Genomic DNA, 20,177 nt, shown 5'->3' with positions numbered 1-20,177 from the left:
CCTAGGCCTATCCTATTTCCGTGACAGTGGTCCTTATACCACTTACTTAGTATATGGTTTGCGTGGCCCCTAGGGCCTAACTGTATTACTTACCTGTGTGACTTAATGTATGCTTGAATAAGACTGTGTTGTACTTACCTCGAATCTCATAAAGAGTGCTGAGGGTTTGACTAGAATAAATACACTTTATTTTATATATATATCTGTTGTGGTGTCCTTTCATTTGGTATTCAAGGGATTATATATGGTATCACAGCTGGCTTCACATGCCATTCAGAGTTTAGCCTAAGACTGCTCTTGTCCATGCTACCACTAGGATAGCTGGTCTATAAGGTTGACTTTACAACCAATCACCATAAGGGTATTTGGACTGATATAAGGTGTACACTAGAACTAGTGACATCATACATCAGGCCAACTTCTCACACTGCTGTTCCCTGGAGGTGTTGCAGTGGTGTAGAGGCATCTACATGCTTGACGGGTCCACCACGGTCCTGTCTAGCATATTAGGAGTTTCCTCTCTGTGAAGGTTTTCATGGCAGTTCCTCCTCCATGGGAACCCTGGTGAAAAGGAAACAAAGAGGGCCAACCAGGGCAACCTGGTGCCTCTGTGCCCTGTGGATGCACACATTGGTACGCAACTTGTGCCTCCCTGTGTGCATGTACACCAGTTCCTGTATGGCAAGGACTTTTCAGTCCATGCCGTTCAGAAACTGTTTTTGGTGCTCCAATTGCGGTGCCTCCACAGCTGTGCAAATGCCCAATAAAAGCCTGCCAAACCGTAGGAAACTCCTAATCTGGTGGGTGGTCCCACCATGGCTTTGAAGGAGCGGTGGTGGGGCAGACCTAGTGCCAACGCCAAAGTCATACTCGGGACTCATGTGACCTCTCAATTCCTACTGAGTCTAGGCTGTGGAGTGACACAACAGAGCCCTTCATCATTCTCCATTGTGGAGTTGCAGATGACATTGGAGGGTAAGCAACTCCATAACCTAATGTGCCGCAAAAATGAGAATTACAACCTGCAGAGGGCTGAACAGTGATCATATGTCTGACAGTATAACTCATATTTCATTTAGTTTCTTTCCTGTCACTAGGAATCTTGTGATGGCAGAATGTGGAACAAACATTACTGGTTAGTAAAACATGAAGCAAATGTGTCACTCTTTCCATTGAACTTACAAGTGTCTCTTGTCAGTTTGTGTCCATATCCTCCTGCACGTTGCTGCCTGGATATTTCTCAAGAGGTATTCCTCTCACACAGCTAAATTGAACAATGTGTAAGACATAACATCCATGTCACAGACAGTGCAAACTAGACTTGTCTTTGCTTAGGAGCATGGATCTGAATATGCCAAAGCACTGTTTAATGATGTCACATGTCCTCATCAATGCTATGCTGTAACTTTCTTTTCTTGGGTGTCTTTCGAATTGCCGAGAGTCTTTAGCCATTGTCTCAATTCTTAACCCTGGTGATATATTGTGGGACACTAAGTCCACATTTCATTATACATTTGAGCTATCATTAACTCACAGATTCCTTGTCCTTACTAAAGCCTTTTGATGCATTACCAAATGTTACAGTGTCTGAATATGTATGTGGAATATGACTGTCTCAGTACTCTCTTCATCAATGCTAGAGCAGTATTTAGAATCACTGCTTTCCTGCTCTAATCTTGTTTTATTTATAGTGTTTCTGGACATAGATAGATATTGCTAAATGTGTTGCTATTAGTAAGTGTCATTTCTCTGTCTATGAGGCAATGCATTCTTGCTTTCATTTATTTTATCTATGTATTTTAATGATTTGAAAAGCACTGGATTGTGACATATCTTCACTTCGTAGCATGGCTACAGATGAATCAGTGACAGCAGTTAAGACTAAACCAGCACAATATCTGAGTTCATAGAAACCTTAAAATCTTTATTAGGACACAATATACTAAGTACTAAATCATAATAAAGAAAACTGGTAAAACAGCAGTACAATGTAAGTAGTAAAGAACAAATCAGAAAAAACAAAACACAAATCAAATAATCAACAATCTAAATATTGATTTATGAATTAGTAACTAACGAAAACAGTAGCTTTTTAAATTTTACCAACAGGAAAAGAAACCCTAAGGAACTTGGGAAATTGTGAAGGGGAATGTAATGGGATAGAGGTGTTTAATAAGTGACAATAACAATCAATAATGTGTAAAATAATACTAAATTATATCTTTTTTATTAATGAAGCTATAGTGTTGAACTTGGCAAGCAGAGAAGAATATTTTTATCACATAAGGGTACATTTACTAGTGAGCTACCTGTTCAGCCATTGTAGTTTTCAACTCTATTGCTATTTTCTGATAGTCCTTCTGTACACAAGAATTCTAATAACAGTATGCTTTATTTGTTTTAATTTTCACCTACATTCATCGTATCCCTCATTACAGCAAGCAGGGTCACACTAGCAAAATAATGAAACAGACAATAAAGACAACTGGGCCATGTTAAGTACAACACTAGATCAATTCTTGCAAACCTGTTATTTCATCTTGGATTCTCAAACTATGAAAATTGTGTCTATTAAACTAACATATAATGTAAACAGCCAGGTAGAGATAAGGATCCTATGTAAACATACACAAAAAAAAACAAAGTGACTCCCCATGCTGTCAGTATGTACACTACTGATATGAAAGTCAACAATGACTGCACGGAAAGTCATTTAAATTATCTAAGAATGAAAATCAGTAATTTAGTATATGTTAGGAGGCCCACCAGCCTGTCCTCTGCTGCCCCGGCAGAAGGTCACCCACCATAGCTAGAGATCCTTGCTGTGTCATCTCAGATCATTTTAGTGAAAATGGCGTGGCCTAAACAGAATGGAAATATTTATAATAACTGTGGAGTCAGCTAGCCACCATAGATTAGCCTTGAGAATTTGTACACTGACATCTGTCTGGTAATTTTGTAAGGTTCATAATTCCATTAGGGCAGAAACAAGTTTGTACACAAACTATATGATGGGACACTCACAGTTAGGGAATATATTGCACATGAGTTAAGAAAGTGCACTCATCCGGATTTGCAATGCTTTACCTGATGTCGGACTATGAACCTACTTAGAAGAATTTTATGTTCTCCTTTTAAATAATAAAAATCCACAGCTGATACTGTAGTGAGGTAATACCCAACACTCATTTCTTTCTGCACAGGGATTTCCTAGATCTACATATTTCTGTTTTACTGTATGTTTGTATTATTTCCATGTTTTTCTATTGTCAGCATCTATTATATATTTTTTTTAAAACTGAAAGTTGCTGCTTCCTGAAAGCCATGTCTTACAACAAGATGTTTCCGATAAGTGGGCTCAACTAAAATTCAAGTAATCAGTCAATTGTGTGTTTTTGTTGAGGCGTGAACTTGCCTCAAGGCATAGGTAATTTTGGGAATAGTTAACTAGAACCAGAATGATGACATTCTAAAGAACTGCTTCTTGTCTTTAGGTACTAAATCTGCTGCAGTGCAGATGGAGCCCAGCTGTATGAATAGGCACTGTGACAATATTTGGTGTCTGTCTTTCACCCTCTTGTTCCATTCCCCTTTCACCGGGTCACAGCTGCTCAGCATAATATATTTTCACGGCTGTTGGTGAGGTCAGGGGATTAAAATCTCCTGTTTCATCTGGTTTGCTAGGTTTTTGCAAATGCAATACAACATCAAAGATATAAGGGAATATTCAGAAAAGCAAACTTGCAAGTGAGTAAATCTGCATCTGTAAGGTTACTCTTATACTTTTGAGTATGGTTACTACTTTTGGATATTCAACATTTACAAGTTTAGAGTTACTCAAACGTGCAGACTTCATGTCTCCACCCCCCAGACATGGGTGGAGCCAAATGTGTAACTTAATACATTGAGCTGTAGTAAGTTCAGCACCACACAAAACCATCTACTGACACTGCAACATCCTCAAATAGAGAATAAGGAAATACAGGGACTTGAAATAGAACCCCACAGCGTTACATTGAAATATTGATTTCAACTGTTAAAAAGACACAAAAATTTAATTCAATGGTAAATAATCAAATTTGAAAAAGAAATATAATGTAATGCTAAATAGTTGAATGCTCTTTATTATTTTAAAAACATATTTTTTAAAGAAAACATTCAAAGTAATTTCAGCTAATTCGGTACATACCATTTTGCAGTTATGAATTCATAATAAGTAATGTAATGTAATGTAAAGGTATATTTATACAGCGCGACTATCACTCTGAGGAGCATCTTGGTGCTAAAACGAAAACCAAAGATGGAACCCAGAGCTGGTTTACTGCTAACGGTAAAAGATAGGAGAACAGATCAGAGTTTTGCAGAGTGTGTCCGGTGCACCAAAAATCCAGATTGAAAGTGCCTTCCTAAACAGAGACTCGAATGCAATCTGGCAAAGTTGAGGTGGAAGTTTATTCCATGCCTTTGAGCCTATGACTGTGAGCGATTTTCCTCCCTTCGACACCAATCTGAAGGCTGGAATATTCAACAGATTGGCGTTTGATGATCTTAAACTCCGGGAGGGAACATAGCGCTTAAAACTAGTTTGAAGATATTGGGGGCCCAGAAAATGGAAGGCCCTAAAAGGGATGATAAGGACCTTAAACAGAACGCGTTTGTGACTTGGCAGCCAATGCAGAATGTCTAGTGCCGCTGATGCAGATGATCTCCCGGGCCACTTCAGTACCAGCCGTGCAGCCGCTTGCTGGACCATCTGAAGCTTGTGCAGAACTGATCTGTCTGTTCCTGCATATAGGCTGTTACAATAATCCAGCCTGGATGTAATAAGGGCAACGGCAACAGTTTGCCTAGCTGAGATGGGAATAAGGCCGAAGAATTTCTTTAGGCTTTTTATTATGTGGAAGCAGGTACCTGCAACTGCCAATGTTTGCTGTTTAAACGATAGGGTAGTATCACATTTTATTCCTAGATTCCTAACCACGTTTATTGTGTTTGGGGGAGGGGTGGAATTTTCTGGCCACCAAAGTTTAGGCGAGAAAAGGTTTTGTTGGCCTAAAGGTAGAATTTCGGTTTTTTCAGAGTTACTCCTCAGATGGTTATTATTCATCCATCTGAAAGTCGCTGTGAGGCATTTGCAGAGATTTTCTTCCGCCGGGGTAGTGTCATTGTCCATGACCAGAATTAGCTGTGTATCGTTCGCATATGAGATGGTGTTTATGTTAAAGGGCGATATTAGCTTAATCAAAGGGGCCATGTTGGCTTTAGAGAGGGTCGGGCTAAGGCTCGAACCCTGGGGTATCCACTGAAATGAGTGCCTTTTCTTGAGAGTTATATTGGCCTAGTGTGATCACTTGGCAGCGATCTTGCAGGAAGTTCTTTATCCACTCTAGGACACTTCCAGATATGCCAGATGATGCAAGACGGTCTAAAAGAATGACATGTGAGACCGTGTTGAAGGCCGCCGACAGGTCTAATAGCACCAAGACTGCTCTCTTTTCCCTGATCCAGGGCTGCTCTTAGGTGTCAGTTGTATACAATAGGGCAGATTCTGTCAAGTGTTAGGCTCTAAAACCTGATTGATTAGAGTGCAGCGCATTTGTTTTCTCTAAGAGTTGGCTATTAACAAATTTTTCAGTCAACTTACACAGACTGGGTAGGAGCGAGATGGGATGTAGGTTGGAAAGAGTAGTAGGATCCGCCAGTTTTTTCTGTTGGAGTGGTTTTACCGCAGCAAGTTTCCACTCTATTGGAATCTTGGCTGTGAAGAGCGAGGAGTTTATGATATTTTTTATATTAGGGTTCACAATGTCGATGAGGGTGTGTAGAAGAGTAGGGGGGCAGGGATCGAAGGGAGAGCCCGATTTAATGGGCAAGATTGCCAGGCGCGATTCTTCCATCGTGATTGGCTTAAAAGTTGTCATACAAGCTCTTGTCTGTGCCCGCAGAGAGTTCCTTGTTAATGACGGAGAGAGTAGGAGGGGGGGATGTATTTTAAGTAGATACATAGGTGTTCCTTTAGGTGTGATTTTTTGAAGAAATCCCTGAAATGTATTTTAATTAATATAATGCATGTAATTAAATTCAATAAATATGGAAAAAATAGATTAATAGTTTAAAGTTACTACTAGCAATATTCGTATGTTGACAGATGTCTCTATAACTAGGGCAGAGATATCTTTATGGTCAAGTATAGGAATACGTGTAAAACTACATAACACAAAGGATATTTTAATTTAAATAATTAATGTTAAATAATTGTATATATATAGTTTAACTGCAGAACAATATAAAAAATGCTATGACATTAATGACAATCCAATTTGAATTATTTGTATTATATTCAATTAAAATAAAATGTGTTGATGTTGTTATTATATCATAAAATATTCCACCTAAAGTGAACAACATATTTTGTTTTATTGCGTATTAAAATTATTAAAAGTGATTAATTAGAAGTCATCTAATTATATTTTAATACACAAGAATATACCATTGTTTATATGATTGCTATATTACATGTATTTACATTTTTTACTACTTTGAACAATTGCATTTATTTTAACATTATTCCTAAGAAGTGTTATGTTACATCCATACCACCATTATTTCTATGAGTGGGTGTTACAGTACCAGTGGTTAGGATCATGTGGTGGTGGACTTACACCAGCTTTGAGGTGGAGTACAGGAGCAACTGCATTGGGTCTTTTCAAGCTGTAGTAGTTTAGAAGTAGTTTGTAAATAGAAATGGTCTTACTTACTTCTGTAGGTGGGTGCACATACTTCCCTAAAGCAGGTACTCCTCCTGTAACCACTCATTCTATAGGAATGCTTTCCCATTTTCCAGCCATTCACCTCTGTCCCTCACTCATTTACCAGTAAAATGTACACTGACCTCCTGATTGGAGACTCCCTAGTCTAAGCAGAAAAAGAAAGAAGAGGCGGAGGTGGACCCTTGGCACATAGGGATTTTGAATACATTTTGCTGGATGTCGGATGTGCTTTTGTAGCTAAACAACCATACTACAAAAAGCAGTTTGTAAATAGTCCTCTTAGACTACATTGTGTGCATTGTGGTCTCCCTCTTTTGGTGAGCTGCATGAGGTCCTCTCGCAACTTCTGTGCCTTCAGCCTGTGGGTCCATTTGAGGGTCACTTTTGTTTTTCTTAGGCTCCTCTGATTGCTTAGGGCCTGTTCTCCCCTGCTTGTGGTGAGTCCCTTGGTCCATGCTGGTCCCATCAGTGCAACTTCTTGACCTCTTGTGTGGGTTGCATTTGCCAAAACTTGTTGATGCTCCTGCTGGACACTGACAGCTCAGTACACATATCACGTTTCTCTCCCTTTTCCCCCATCTGCGTGTACTTGCCACAATGTAACATCTGCGTAGGCTGGTACAGGCACAACGGGGCATGGGGTATCCGCATCGCTCCCGCAGCAACACTGCTTGTCATGAAGGTTTGCGGTCTGAGTTCTGCTGCTAAGATGGTCACCCTCAATAAAGGTGTCACACATGACTTGGGTCCACTTACCAGTTCTTCTGATCTGCTTTCCATTCAATAATTATTGTGATAAAATCTGCAATAAAGAGAATATTGACAAGTGGAAATGTTTCTCTTTATTTTACATTATAATAATCAACATCTTGATAGAGTCTATCAAAATTATTTCTAAATGTCCATAATACCATCCTCGGAGACATTGTGTTTTTCTGTTTGAGCGCTCTTCAGACAGCCCTTTCATCAAAAGGAAACTACTTTATTACCCCTCATCCAGTCCATACATAGCACAGTCATTTTTCTGTTTCCTTCATAACTCACAATCTGCATCATCATTGATTTGATGGTATAGAGACTTAAATTGCCGGAAGAGACATTTTTACGATCTTTGGGGAAATGAAACTTGAGCAAATCAGTTTATTATTTGCATGTCATGTTCTGCACCTTAAACCAAAAGGCTGTTTTTTTGCATTCCTGAAAGTTGTAGGTTTTTTTGAAGACTAATATTAATCCGACCTGTCTACAGGACAATTTCTTGAAACAAGAAGAGGTGATTGGAGCAGACGATTGCACTCAACAGTGTTGAAGTCCCAAAACTGTCCAAAAGCATCTCAGTCTAAAAACGTTAGAAGGTGGTAACAAGTTGAATATATGTGTATATTGAGGGATGTGACCAGAACTGCAAGATGGAGGATGCATCTTAGGTGAGCGCGCAGCCAGTGGTGCCCATCCTTCACCATCCTGCCCCTAATCCGATGCTTGGTGCCTACAGATCGACTGAAGGTGCGACGTGTAGCAGCTCTGACCATGTAGCCAAGACTCTGCTTGTTGAGGAAGCTGGATGAGCTCTGCACAATAAGTGTGAGGGGTAGGTGGTATGGCTAAAAGAGAAGGCCTCACCTGCAGCATGCAACGCGGGCGGAGTGACACCAGCCACAGGGAGGAGCAGCTCCTTGAAAGCATCTGAACTCCGTGGCAAAACATCAGCTGAAGGAAGCAGTGCGCTGAACATCAGAAGGAGGCAGAGCTGACTCCAAGGCGGGCCATGGTGCTTGGGGCCACACTTCCTATGTGATTTGCCCTCACTGGACAGCACCTTCTCCCTGCCTTGGCCTTACACCACCCGAGCTGTGGCAGACCCCTAATTCACCAGGGAACCAACAGCAGAGAGGGATGGATCAGCATCAGATAGAGATGCAGACTGCAAGAGGTTGTGCCAAGGGCAGTTAAAGAGAGTAGAATGGATTTGTGGGTGGGTGGCAGAGATTGGGGGCATTTGAGGACTCTGTGCAACTCACAAGTACTGACTAGCAGATTCCCCTACTCTACCCTTGAGCAGCCAGAGAGCATATGGAGTCCGGTATTTCAAAATCCACAGCCTGCCCCTCAAACACCAGGTAAGGTACGGAACCCCAGCATTTATCGCATAAGTCCTGTGGGTAGACCGACCGGGGGAATTGAAGATTCTCTTCCTGGGATTGATCAAGGCTCCTTGAATGTGCCATCAATACATAAGCCCATGGTATCTTACTAGGTAGGACTTACCTACCTTTGAGCTGGTAAATATTTGGGCACGGCTATATTGTTGACTAACCCGGATGTAGAAGGCCGCCTCCCCTTGTGACCTAGGCCCAACATAGGATCCTGGAGCCCCCAACATCAAAACCATAGAGGTAGGAGCCGGAGCTGTACATACCTTCTGCATGTGAGAGCTGGGTGGCCATGTGGCCGAAATGTGGCCAATATACAGATTTGAGGTGATCTTTCTCTGTAACAGGGTTGCAGAGCCTCTTGTGCCACCTCACAGAGGGCTCATATAGTCTCTACCCTGTATTATGGTGAAAGACAAACTGTAGCAAAGTAGGATCTGTTTCTTATGGTTACCCCAACTTCGTTTTTTACTACTCTGACTAGAACTGCTGATCAGGACCCCTGTCTATCTGCTTTTTCCGAACACTGTAGTGTTCAGTACCTAGGTACATACCAGATTGGATACTTGGGTACCCTTGTCAGTCCCTAGTATATGGTACCCATGTACCCAGGGCATAGATACCCCATTGCAGCCTGTATAAGTTGGTGCATGCACCACTTACTAAAGATATAGGTTTACTATATCTAAGGGCCACTGCACTTAAAACCTATAAGTCACCCCTATAACAGGACTTTACAATCCGGAGGGCAGGGTGCTTGGTTCTAAGTCAGAGTGTGCCCCTGTATGAGCAGGACACCCCTGCAGCCTATGGAGTCCATTATCCCGGGTTGTCATTGTAGCAGCCATATATTGCAAATAGGTGGGCATTGCATGACCGCACGATGACCATCTCAAAAACAGCTGCAATGAACCCTATCATGTTTGGTATCAAACATTTTGGTATCATACCTCCCACACCGTAAACCGAGTGGGAGGTATGAGTCCAAGCACCAGGAGAGCCCTCCGTTAGGCTCTTAGTGTTCCCGGTACCAGCGTTCTCATTTCTGCCCTCCTGCTGCTGAGCCAAGCTCAAGCAGAGGAAGGAAGAACAATAGGCATCCTGTCACAAGGAGGTGTGACCACCTTCAAGACATGATTTAGTGTAATAGGGCTGGCTGGGTGTGCTTGCTCGGCATGAAAGGCAAAATATCCTTGTGCATAGTCCAGTTCAAACCAGTCCTGGGAGCCTTTGGCTCCTGCTCTGGTGCAAAACTGGACAAAGGACATGGGATTAACATCCCCCTTTCCAGGCCCTCCCTTGGGAGCGTAACCTGAATAGTCACAACCCTCTCCATAGGGTACTTAAGGGCTTACCTGGTGTAGGTCCCTAGAATTGTCGTGGGATAAAACTCAGAACTGAAACCGTCTAGGGCACTCTGGACTTCGCTAGACTTTGTTTGGGCCTGACTTCATCTCCCTTCCAGTCTGCTGCATTGTCTGTGCATCATACAGGAACGTTCCAAGGCCTGTGAAGCATCAAGGACAACCAAAGTAATTTCCTTTGGAGTAAAGGAGTCACTCCCTGCATTAGCAGGCACCACAACGAAGATGATCGGTCTGCAGACCTCAAGCTTCTCCGGACTCTGTGGACTCTGCAACACAGGTGGTGGTTTTCCTCCACTCCAGTTTGAGGCTAGTCGTACTTGTGGGAGCTGCAATAACCGATTCCTGGGTACTGGGTCCCTTTGTAAGTGCAAAGGCTTTTTGACATCTTTGCAAGAAGATCTTTGGGCTTCAAGTAGCCCCAACCTCGAGCAATCCAGTGACCAGTATCTTTGGCCACCCTGCATTGTGTGCATTGTGGTCTCCCTTCTTTTGGTGAGCTGCTTGAGGTCCTCTCGCAACTCTTGTACCTTCGGCCTGTGGGTCCATTTGAGGGTCACTTTTATTTTTCTTGGGCTCCTCTGATTGCTTGGGGCCTGTTCTCCCCTGCTTTTGGTGAGTCCCTTGGACCATGCTGGTCCCATCCGTGCAACTTCTTGACCTCCTGTGTGGGTTGCATTTGCCAAAACTTGTTGATGCTCCTGCTGGACACCGACAGCTGAGCACTCAACATCCTTCGTGGGACTTCTCTTCTCTCTTCCTGGTCATCCTCAGCATAGCCTGGTACCCGCAGCTGCAGAGTCAAAGTCACCGTCATCTTACCTGAAGCACCTGACATTGGAGGGCATCTGTCTTCCAAGTCTCCTGGTCACTCCCGAGTGACCTACAGACTGTCCCCTCTGCTTTCAGTTACTCCTCTTCAAGAATCCACATTTGGATTCCTCCGGACACTTTCTCTGCTTTCAGCAGCGGCAATTTCATGAAGTCCTCCATTGGGTTCGAGGGTCGGTTTACTACGTCACTTCACACCTATGCGCCGGGCTTCCCTGGGATAGGTAACTTGATTACCATGGTATCCACTGGTGGGTGGCTCTCCAACCTTCTGCCTTCCATGAGGTTTCTTCAGGGTCCTCTGGGAAAGGTCCCTAATCTTTAAAAATCAAACCGCGACTTGCACATAGACTTGTGCGGAGCACGCGGTCGTGTTCACACACTGCACGCGCTCTCTGTGGGGTCCCTATCTACTTACATAGGGTGGTTCTATGGGTCCCCAGCAATTCTATATCCTCTTGACATTGTCCTGACTCGAGTCGTGGTTCTTATACCACTTTCTTAGATTATGGTTTGGTCACACCCAGGGCCCACTGTGTATTGGTGCTATTTACTGTAATTTCTTTGCTTAAGTATTGTGTGCTTTGTGTCAGAGAAACTGTAAAATACCATCTAGTGTTCTATATTAAATACATATTTTTATAAATACTTTTTGTGGTTCTTTTTCATTTAGTCTATATTATAAGATTGCATTCTGGTAAAATAAGCAGCTTTACACTCCTTCAAGACTAAGCCTGAAGGCTGCTCTCCACAGCTTCCACTTGGATAGCTTTTTAAGGTTGTCTGAGACCTCCTAAATCACCATAAGGGTTGTCTGGACTGCTGCAAGGTGCCCACTTACATTAGTGGACATCATATACCAGGCCAGCCTCTCACACAAACCTGACCCGAAATGGAGAAAACTGCACAAGTATGTCAAACCACTGCCAAACGGCCCATAGAACTTCGACCCAGCAAAATTAGCACTACCTCCATGGAGGATCTGACCTCAGGACACATGGTGAATAACCTGCCATACCGGAATCTCGGCTTACACAGGGTTCCAAAATTGGTAAGGTCAGTTCAGATGTCTCCCTTCTCTGCAGGTTCTATGTATTATATTACATACAGTTTGTGGGTTACCAGAGGGAGTGGAGAGAGACTGTCCAGAGAAATGTATTGGGCCCTGGTTCTGTGGATTCCTACCGGCTGACCAGATGTCCCACTATTTCCTCATTGAATGGGCCCATGGAGGGTTAACCTAGAGCCCAACCCCGGGGGAGAGGCTGAGGGCAATCATCGCCTGTTTCCTCAATTACTGCTACAGAGACTTGAATCTACGCATGGCCAGACTTAAATGAGACATCTCATAAGAGTCCTCAAAGATACTGACTTTTCTTAATTACACTAGATCAGCTCACCCTCAGCAGAATCCTTTGAGCAAGTGTTAGACGTTGCACCTTAGAATGGTTTAGCGCTAGGTTTTTTGTTCCAGACCTCCTGTTTTTGATGACTTCATTTTTGCTGGCTTTAAGACTCTGCACACCTTGCCACTGATGGCAATGCTAAAATAACTATGCTTTTCCCTAAAACATGGTAACATTGCCAGGGCCTGTAAATTAAATGCTACTAGTGGGCCTGAAACACTGATTGTGCCACCCATTTAAGTAGCCCTTTTAACATGTCTAAGGCCTGCCGTTGCAGAGCCTGTGTGTCCCGTTTCCACCTACCATGTCAAACCTGCCAAAATAAACCTTTTGCCAGGCCCAAAGCTTCTTTTTAATACTCATAAGTAATATCTAAGATAGGTCCTGGCCAGTCTAGAGTGCCGGGTGCAAGGTATTTAAAATGAAGGACATGTGCTTTTAAGTTTTACATATCCTGGTAGTGAAAAGATCCCACATTTGTTTTTCACTATTGCAAGGTCTATCTCTCCCTTAGGATAACAGTGACATTACCTTATTACATTTATAACTATAATATCCACGAAGACCTTGAGGAAATGTCTCCGCGTAACTGAATAATGCAAGTAGGTGTGCGCATGTGCTACTAATGGCTGTATTTATACCACATAACAGCTGATTAACTGTCATCACTCCAGGGGGAAGGGCCTCAATTGACAAAAACAAATGAAAGACAGAAATTTGCCTCAACCAAAATGTCCCACTCCAGTAGCCGGTAACCCTTCCAATCCTCCAAGTAATGCTGAGAAATGCCTTTCTGCTTTTCTGTCTCTATTTTCCATATGTATTTTTAGATCTCACCTACAGAGTGCTTTAGCTGTCCTTTTTTGAACACCTATTACAACAGAATTCCGAGAGTGGGCTTTGAGTCAGAACATTAATCATGTTTGGATGACTTTGTTTTGTGTCTTACTTCCCTGCTTCTGATTCAATAACTCCTACAATACCCTAGGGAGCTCCACTGGCTACTGATACATGTACACACACACTTCAAACTCATTACCCACACCTACAAACCACTCCGCAACACTGGCCGTGCCTATCTTAATAAATGGTTTCTTTTCCACAAACATACCAGACACCACCTCTCTGCCGGACTCTCACTAGCACAGAAACCACGCATATAAAAAAACAGAGGGGGGAGTCCTGCCTTCTCATACCTGGACTGACCCCCCACAATGCATAAAAGCTGCCTCCTCTTTCTTTGACCTCCACACAAGCATAACATAACATTGGGAGTGACAACAAGGATGAATAAGGATAGAGTATTACGTTTGGAAGATGATCCCGCACTAATAAGGAAGATGTTCTTGTCAAAAGCTTGGATGGGATTGGTCAGGTTCAGTGAACAGAGAAAGAGGAGTGATACATCAGGAGTGTTATGTTGATGAAAAAAATGTTTGTCACTGTGGACTAAAGGTCTGTTTACAAGTTTGGCAGAAGGGTTACTCCATCAAAAACATGACAGAAATCCTGTGCACCGTATTATAAGTTCCATAGGGTATAATGGAAATGTAATACTGCAGACGTCTTAAATTGGCCTCCTTTATCTGATTATTCTCTGTGAGAGCAGCGATGTCTGGCAGGGAATACTCCTTCGATAAACCAAGAATCTCAACAGATTTTCTTGAGTGGCGGGTTTTCTGGTGCAAGAACAGCATCTTGGATTCTGGCGTGAACCGTAAGACAATGGGGTCGGGTCTCGGACTTAAACTTGATGCCAGCAATGTTTTTTCCACTTCTTCCACTGAACAGTGCAATTTATGAGACCGGCTTAGGAGAGCTGGACTATGGCTAATTTGACTGGTATGGCATGAGGAGGCACCCTGAGACAGAGCCATATCTGAATATACATCATCTTCTATTGTTTTTATCAAAAGCCAACTCAAATCCTTATCCCCTACTATGTTCCACTCTTTGAAAACAGAGACAGAATGAAAGGGTGATATTTTAGGAGAGTCAGATAAGATTGTGTCTTCTTATGCCAAAGGATTTTATTTTATTTTTTAAAAGTTTGGGGGGACTGAAGTAAGTATCAGTTGACCCACTGTTAGGTATTAAAAAGCCAAATGGCATCTTATGAAAATGATCTAAAATAAAGTAGGCTAACTATGAAGAACCTACTGCGATCAGTTGATTTAATGTACCAGTTAAACAGTAATGAACAATGATCCAACTTGCTTGGTGAGCTTGGAGGGCTTGAGGTGTTTGAAATGTTATGCGGTCCTGGTGCACTAACTGCTTGAGGTACCAGCTGAATGGTAGGGCGGAAGCAAATACCGAACAGACTTCACCCTGACCTAGCAGGGCCGTCTCCATAAGGATGGGCACCACCCAATGTGGGTACTCTAACAGCCACGCTACTGCACTCTCCCAGGGGGGTCGAAACTTTCAGAGTTTTAGTACTCCGTAGTTGGTGACAGCTGTGTACGTGCAAACAACAAGCAAAAAATGACAGCGCTGGAGATTTACTGGCCAGATTAATGCACATTGCAGAGCATTCTGCGCCACTGACATGGCCGGTCTGCTTCCACTCACCACCGGTTCACCTATCAGGAGCAGTGCTATGCTCCCCCCACACAACTGACTGGGAGATTCGCAGTGAGGGGGGACTTGAATGGAGCTGCACACCCCCAGCACCTTTCCCTACCTCCTTGCACCACAGGCTCCAGGTAGGTTTCCCTTCTTGATGGGCCACAAACAGCAGACTAGGATAGCCTCTGGGACCTTGAACCAACCTGGACAAGCAGCTGGAAGTAAGCGGCTGGCGAAAGACAATGCTGATGCGATTTCTGACAAGGAAGGAAGGAATAATTGTTATGGGCATCTTTAGTCCTTAGACCATGGTGCTCGCTTTGTGCAGGTGACAGTCACTGGGCAGCACAAGGTGGCATGATACCAGGGGCTGTGAGGCAAGTGGCCCACCTAGATGGGGACAACTTCCATTGAATCAGCCACCATGACCGTAGCGTTACAAGTAGTTTTTGCAGGCCACAGGCTATGAGCCGTGGAGCACTGGGCGGGTGGAGTCAGAGCAGCAGTGTTGGAAAGTATCAGGCATTAAATAACCTCACACAAAAATGCACATCAATTGATCTTCAAAACTGAGCTGTCTGCAGCCAATGCAATCCAGTGTCATATCTCATCCTGTGCTCTCCTGTCATGTGTTCTCTCCTCTCCTCTGAATGATGCTCATTCTTACCTCTCACATAACCTAGATTTTCCCATTTTGTACTCTTGTGGCCTTCTCATTTCCATTCTGTGCTCACTTCCTTCTGAGTAATACAGTACTCTCCTAGTGAGAGCTCTGTGCCCAGTTGCATGTTCCTTTTGCCTCTAAACAGATGGTCTCACACAGTGCATTATAACTTGTAGTGATTTTTTCTTTTCTCCTACTTTGTGGGTTTGTAATGAATATGACCATCCTTTTTAGCGGCATGTGTTTCTTGTTTTTAGGTGGACATCCTATGTCCAAGGATGGATTATACCATTACTTCTTGTTCCCTTCTCCAATTTAGCAAGGTTGTTGACTTTGCCAATGCTTGATCCTAAATATTCTGTTAAAGTCAAAATGTTCCAAATTGCACGTATCCCATGATACATATTTATGTCCTTGCTACATTTTGCTATCTTCATGATCCTCTAAGTATTAAAAGACTGATTTGAAAATCACTTCGAACAAGTCAGCCCAAACACCCCATTGCAACATCTATGAAACTCCTGATGATACTGTCGCTGAAATGCCTCTTAAGAAGGGTACTTTCAACACTTCCAAATGAGATTAAACACAGCTGCATCAGTATTCCACCTCATACTCTCAGCAAATGGCAGCAAAATGATGTGCATATCACCTTAACATCATTCCATAACGAGTACCCCATAAAGGATATAACTCTTGGAGTAGTATAGGTATTTGTCATCCTGTATGCAATTATTGTGATATAATTATTATTGGTAAATAATTATTAATTATTGTTATATTATACTGTTCAAACCTCATAGGAACAAAAGACATATTATTATTATTATATTATTATTTAAAGAAGCATGGGGTGAATATTTTAGAAGTACATGCCAATAACACTTCCAGGGGTCCCAGATCTTACCCCTCCAAGCAGGACTCTTCTCCTCTTGCCATTCATTGTCCTAAGTTTTCTACCCAGTAGAAAAGGCTAACAAAGGATGTGAGAAATAAATGTGACTACAAACTATTATCAAAAATGAATACAAATGTTGTTATGAATAAATGTTTGCATTGATTAGAACACTTTTCTGCTGAAAAACTAGCTATTGGCACTGCCAAGTGGAAAGAATCATATTATCATCTCACCAGCAAAAAGTTAAGTCTTAAAAGAGCAATGTTTGGCATTACCTGTGTCTTTATATAGTGATGTGCACAAATCTAAGTTTGTTTTTAAAGCTCAGTATTCTAAACAAACTGCATTTGTTCTTTATACCCACCCATTTCTACCTGACTAACCCCTCTCCCTCACCCCTTCTCTAGCAATGTAAACATGTGGGGGCCATTGTTACTTGATCCCACCATGATGAAGCCAGTCACTGTCAAAGATAGTGCTAAACACACCTACATCCAGCATATTCCATTTGGGAAGATCTCAAAAGAAACAACTTTCAGGGCCCGATTCGCAGAACTAATTCAAGACACAATCCTAAACTTACTACCATTTTGGTATTCACAGAAGGCACTTACTCATTTTGGTATTCACAGAAGTTAGGAGTCCTAACTTTAGGACTCCTAAATGCCTTCTGTAAATACCGAAAGTCTTAAAATTAGGATTTTTCTCAGTTTAGGAGTCCTAAAGTTAGGACTCCTAACTTTACTACTACTAAACTGAGAAAAATCCTAATTTTAAGGCTTTTGGTATTCACAGAAGGCATTTAGGAGTCCTAAAGTTAGGAGTCCTAACTTTACTACTACTAAATTGAGTAAAATCCTAATTTTAACACTTTCGGTATTCACAGAAGGCATTTAGGAGTTCTAATGTTAGAAGTCCTAACTATACTACTACTAAACTGAGAAAAATCCAAATGTTAACACTTTCGGTATTCACAGAAGGCATTTAGAAGTCCTAAAGTTAGGACTACTAACTTCTGTGAATACCGAAATGAGTAAGTGCCTTCTGTGAATACCAAAATGGTAGTAAGTTTAGGATTTTGTTAGTTCTGTGAATCGGGCCCTCAGATCCCAATTGTCTAAATCTGGAAAAGAAATAACCCAATTATTCCAAAGGATGGGCACATCAACATGGGATTTTCTAATGATATCCTTACTATCAAAACTGTGAGAGAAAAAAAGTCAAAGAGCTTCCGATAGAAAATATTTCTGAAATAAATAAACATTACTAAATAAATTAAAAAAGATAAATGTTTACCTCATTTTTTAAAGGAATCATAACTTGTAATCTTTTTTTTTCTTCAGCTACAGATGAATGTATGAAATGTCCAGATGACCAATTGCCAAGTAGTACACATGACCAGTGCATCCCGAAAGTGATAGAATTCCTTTCTTTTGATGAGCCCCTTGGACTTACACTCTCCTTCGCTGCTGCCTTCTTGGCTCTCACAGCTGCTTGTGTGCTAGGAATCTTTCTTAAATATGGCTCCACTCCTATCGTCAAAGCCAACAACCGCTGGCTCAGTTACCTGCTGCTCCTCTTCTTAAAGCTCTGTTTCCTCTGTTCCTTCATATTCATCGGTCGACCCACAAAACTCTCCTGCATGCTGCGTCAAACTATCTTTGGGATTATTTTTTCCATCAGTGTCTCCATTATCCTTGCAAAGACTATACTTACTGTTATTGCCTTTAAAGCCAAACATCCCAACAGCCCAGCGAGAAAGTTGTTGGGAGGAAAAACTCCAAGTTGTATAGTTTCTTTTTGCTCCCTGATACAAGTCGTTATATGCGCTCTTTGGTTGGCGAAATCTCCTCCATTTCCGGAGCCTGACTTCTTGTCGTATAATGAAAAGATAATTGCTGAATGCAATGAAGGTAAACATTTCTTCTACTTCATGCTGGGATACATGGGCCTCCTGGCCACAGTCAGCTTTATAGTTGCCTTTCTCTCAAGGAATCTGCCCGCAACCTTCAACGAGGCCAAGCTGATCACCTTCAGTATGGTGGTTTTTGTCAGTGTGTGGATCTCCTTCATCCCAGCATACCTGAGTACTCAGGGGAAATACATGGTGGCCGTGGAGGTGTTTGCCATCCTGTGCTCCAGTGCTGGACTGCTCAGTTGCATATTCTTTCCTAAGTGTTATATCATTCTGTTCAGGCCTGAAATGAACAACCGACATAATATTATTGGTAGAACACAGTTTGGTACTATCAGAAAACATTAAGATCACAAAAGAAGGAGTTAGCTGGTGAAGGCATGGACAGAATGAGCAAATTGTATGTGCTAATAATGTTGCTGCATGAGGAATTGTGACTACAGATAAAGTAACCAATCCATAGACTGGAATCCAGCAATGCTGGACCAGTGGACCTTTCACCATCTAATATTAGACAAAAGGAGGATATTGATGAGTACGCCTAACAACATGTCACACAAAAATACCTTAGCACATTTAGATTTGTGTACTGTTTTCAATACACACAGGACCTACAGCAATTCTTTCAACATTAAAGATATTTAAACAGGGATTGTGCAATGCTATGATGCTGTACAACTAGTGGATTTCCAAATGTGTGAACTTTGCACTTTGCAAAGATTGTGAATTTAAAAGAACTCAGCAAATTGCAGGTTCTCCCCAGGAGTAAAACATTGTCCCCACTACCAAGACGATCCACCCAGGCCAATGGTTGAGCCGCCTCTTCCCAGGAGATAATGTCACAGATGCTACTTTTCAATGCTGTCCCCCCTTTTCAAGACTTTCTGATCTGGCCTGAGGAGTGGTCTGTCCAATCCATGAACTCAGCCGTGGGTTCCAATCCAGTACTTTAATGCACCCAGAGTACACATTGCCCCCTTAACCCGCCATGACTGAGTCAGGCTTAATTGTCAACTGCAGCTCAGGAAATCAGCTGGGAGAAAGCACAGGACAGAACTGGGCAAAAATGTGGAGGCACCTTAACATGACTTCAGGGATGGTATGCAAGTCACACTGTACATAATATCTCAATAGAGACAAAGCCACAGATAACCTAGGTGACAATTTGATTGCTTATTTCTAATTAACCCCAGAAGCAGAATTATCCTTAAAAATTCTGGGAAGGGAAATTATTATTGAGGATTGATGCTGCTGAAAGTAATAGTCCTTTAGATGTCTTAGGGCTTTAGTTAGTTTGATGGCTAGGATACTCCAGCACAAACAAGTCAGTTGTCCCAGCTGCCATATTACAAGTGCATTATAGCCTATGGCACATGAAATATGGCAGCTAGGATACTTGTCATATATTGGTATTCCGTTAACCAACTCTAAATAAGATCATGTATCATTTGTCTGTGCCCAAGGTTGGATACAATATTATGGTTGTTGAATTTAGAGATTTACAACAATGCAACGCAGAAGCACGGTGTGAAACCATCTTCCAATGCTCACTTGACCCTGCATATGGAAGCAGTGAAAGCTGTTGTTAAAACATGTTGTGAGGTG

At 42.1% G+C, this 20,177-nt stretch overlaps 1 protein-coding gene across 1 annotated transcript in view; it reads left to right on the top strand.

Annotated features, from left to right (window-relative positions):
* The window catches only part of LOC146808549 (extracellular calcium-sensing receptor-like), a 176,258-nt gene extending 157,338 nt beyond the window's left edge, over positions 1 to 18,920 (top strand). Inside the window, exon 8 of the mRNA XM_085623997.1 lies at positions 18,001 to 18,920. Coding sequence (XP_085480123.1) covers positions 18,001 to 18,920 — 920 coding nt within the window. The remainder of the gene's footprint in view (positions 1 to 18,000) is intronic.
* The last annotated feature ends 1,257 nt before the right edge of the window (positions 18,921 to 20,177 follow it).

The sequence above is a fragment of the Triturus cristatus genome, chromosome 8 (genome assembly GCF_964204655.1).
Source record: "Triturus cristatus chromosome 8, aTriCri1.1, whole genome shotgun sequence".
Classification (NCBI taxonomy): Eukaryota; Metazoa; Chordata; class Amphibia; order Caudata; family Salamandridae; genus Triturus; species Triturus cristatus.
Note: the sequence above shows the minus strand (reverse complement) of the source record. Positions and strands in the feature narration are given on the sequence as shown.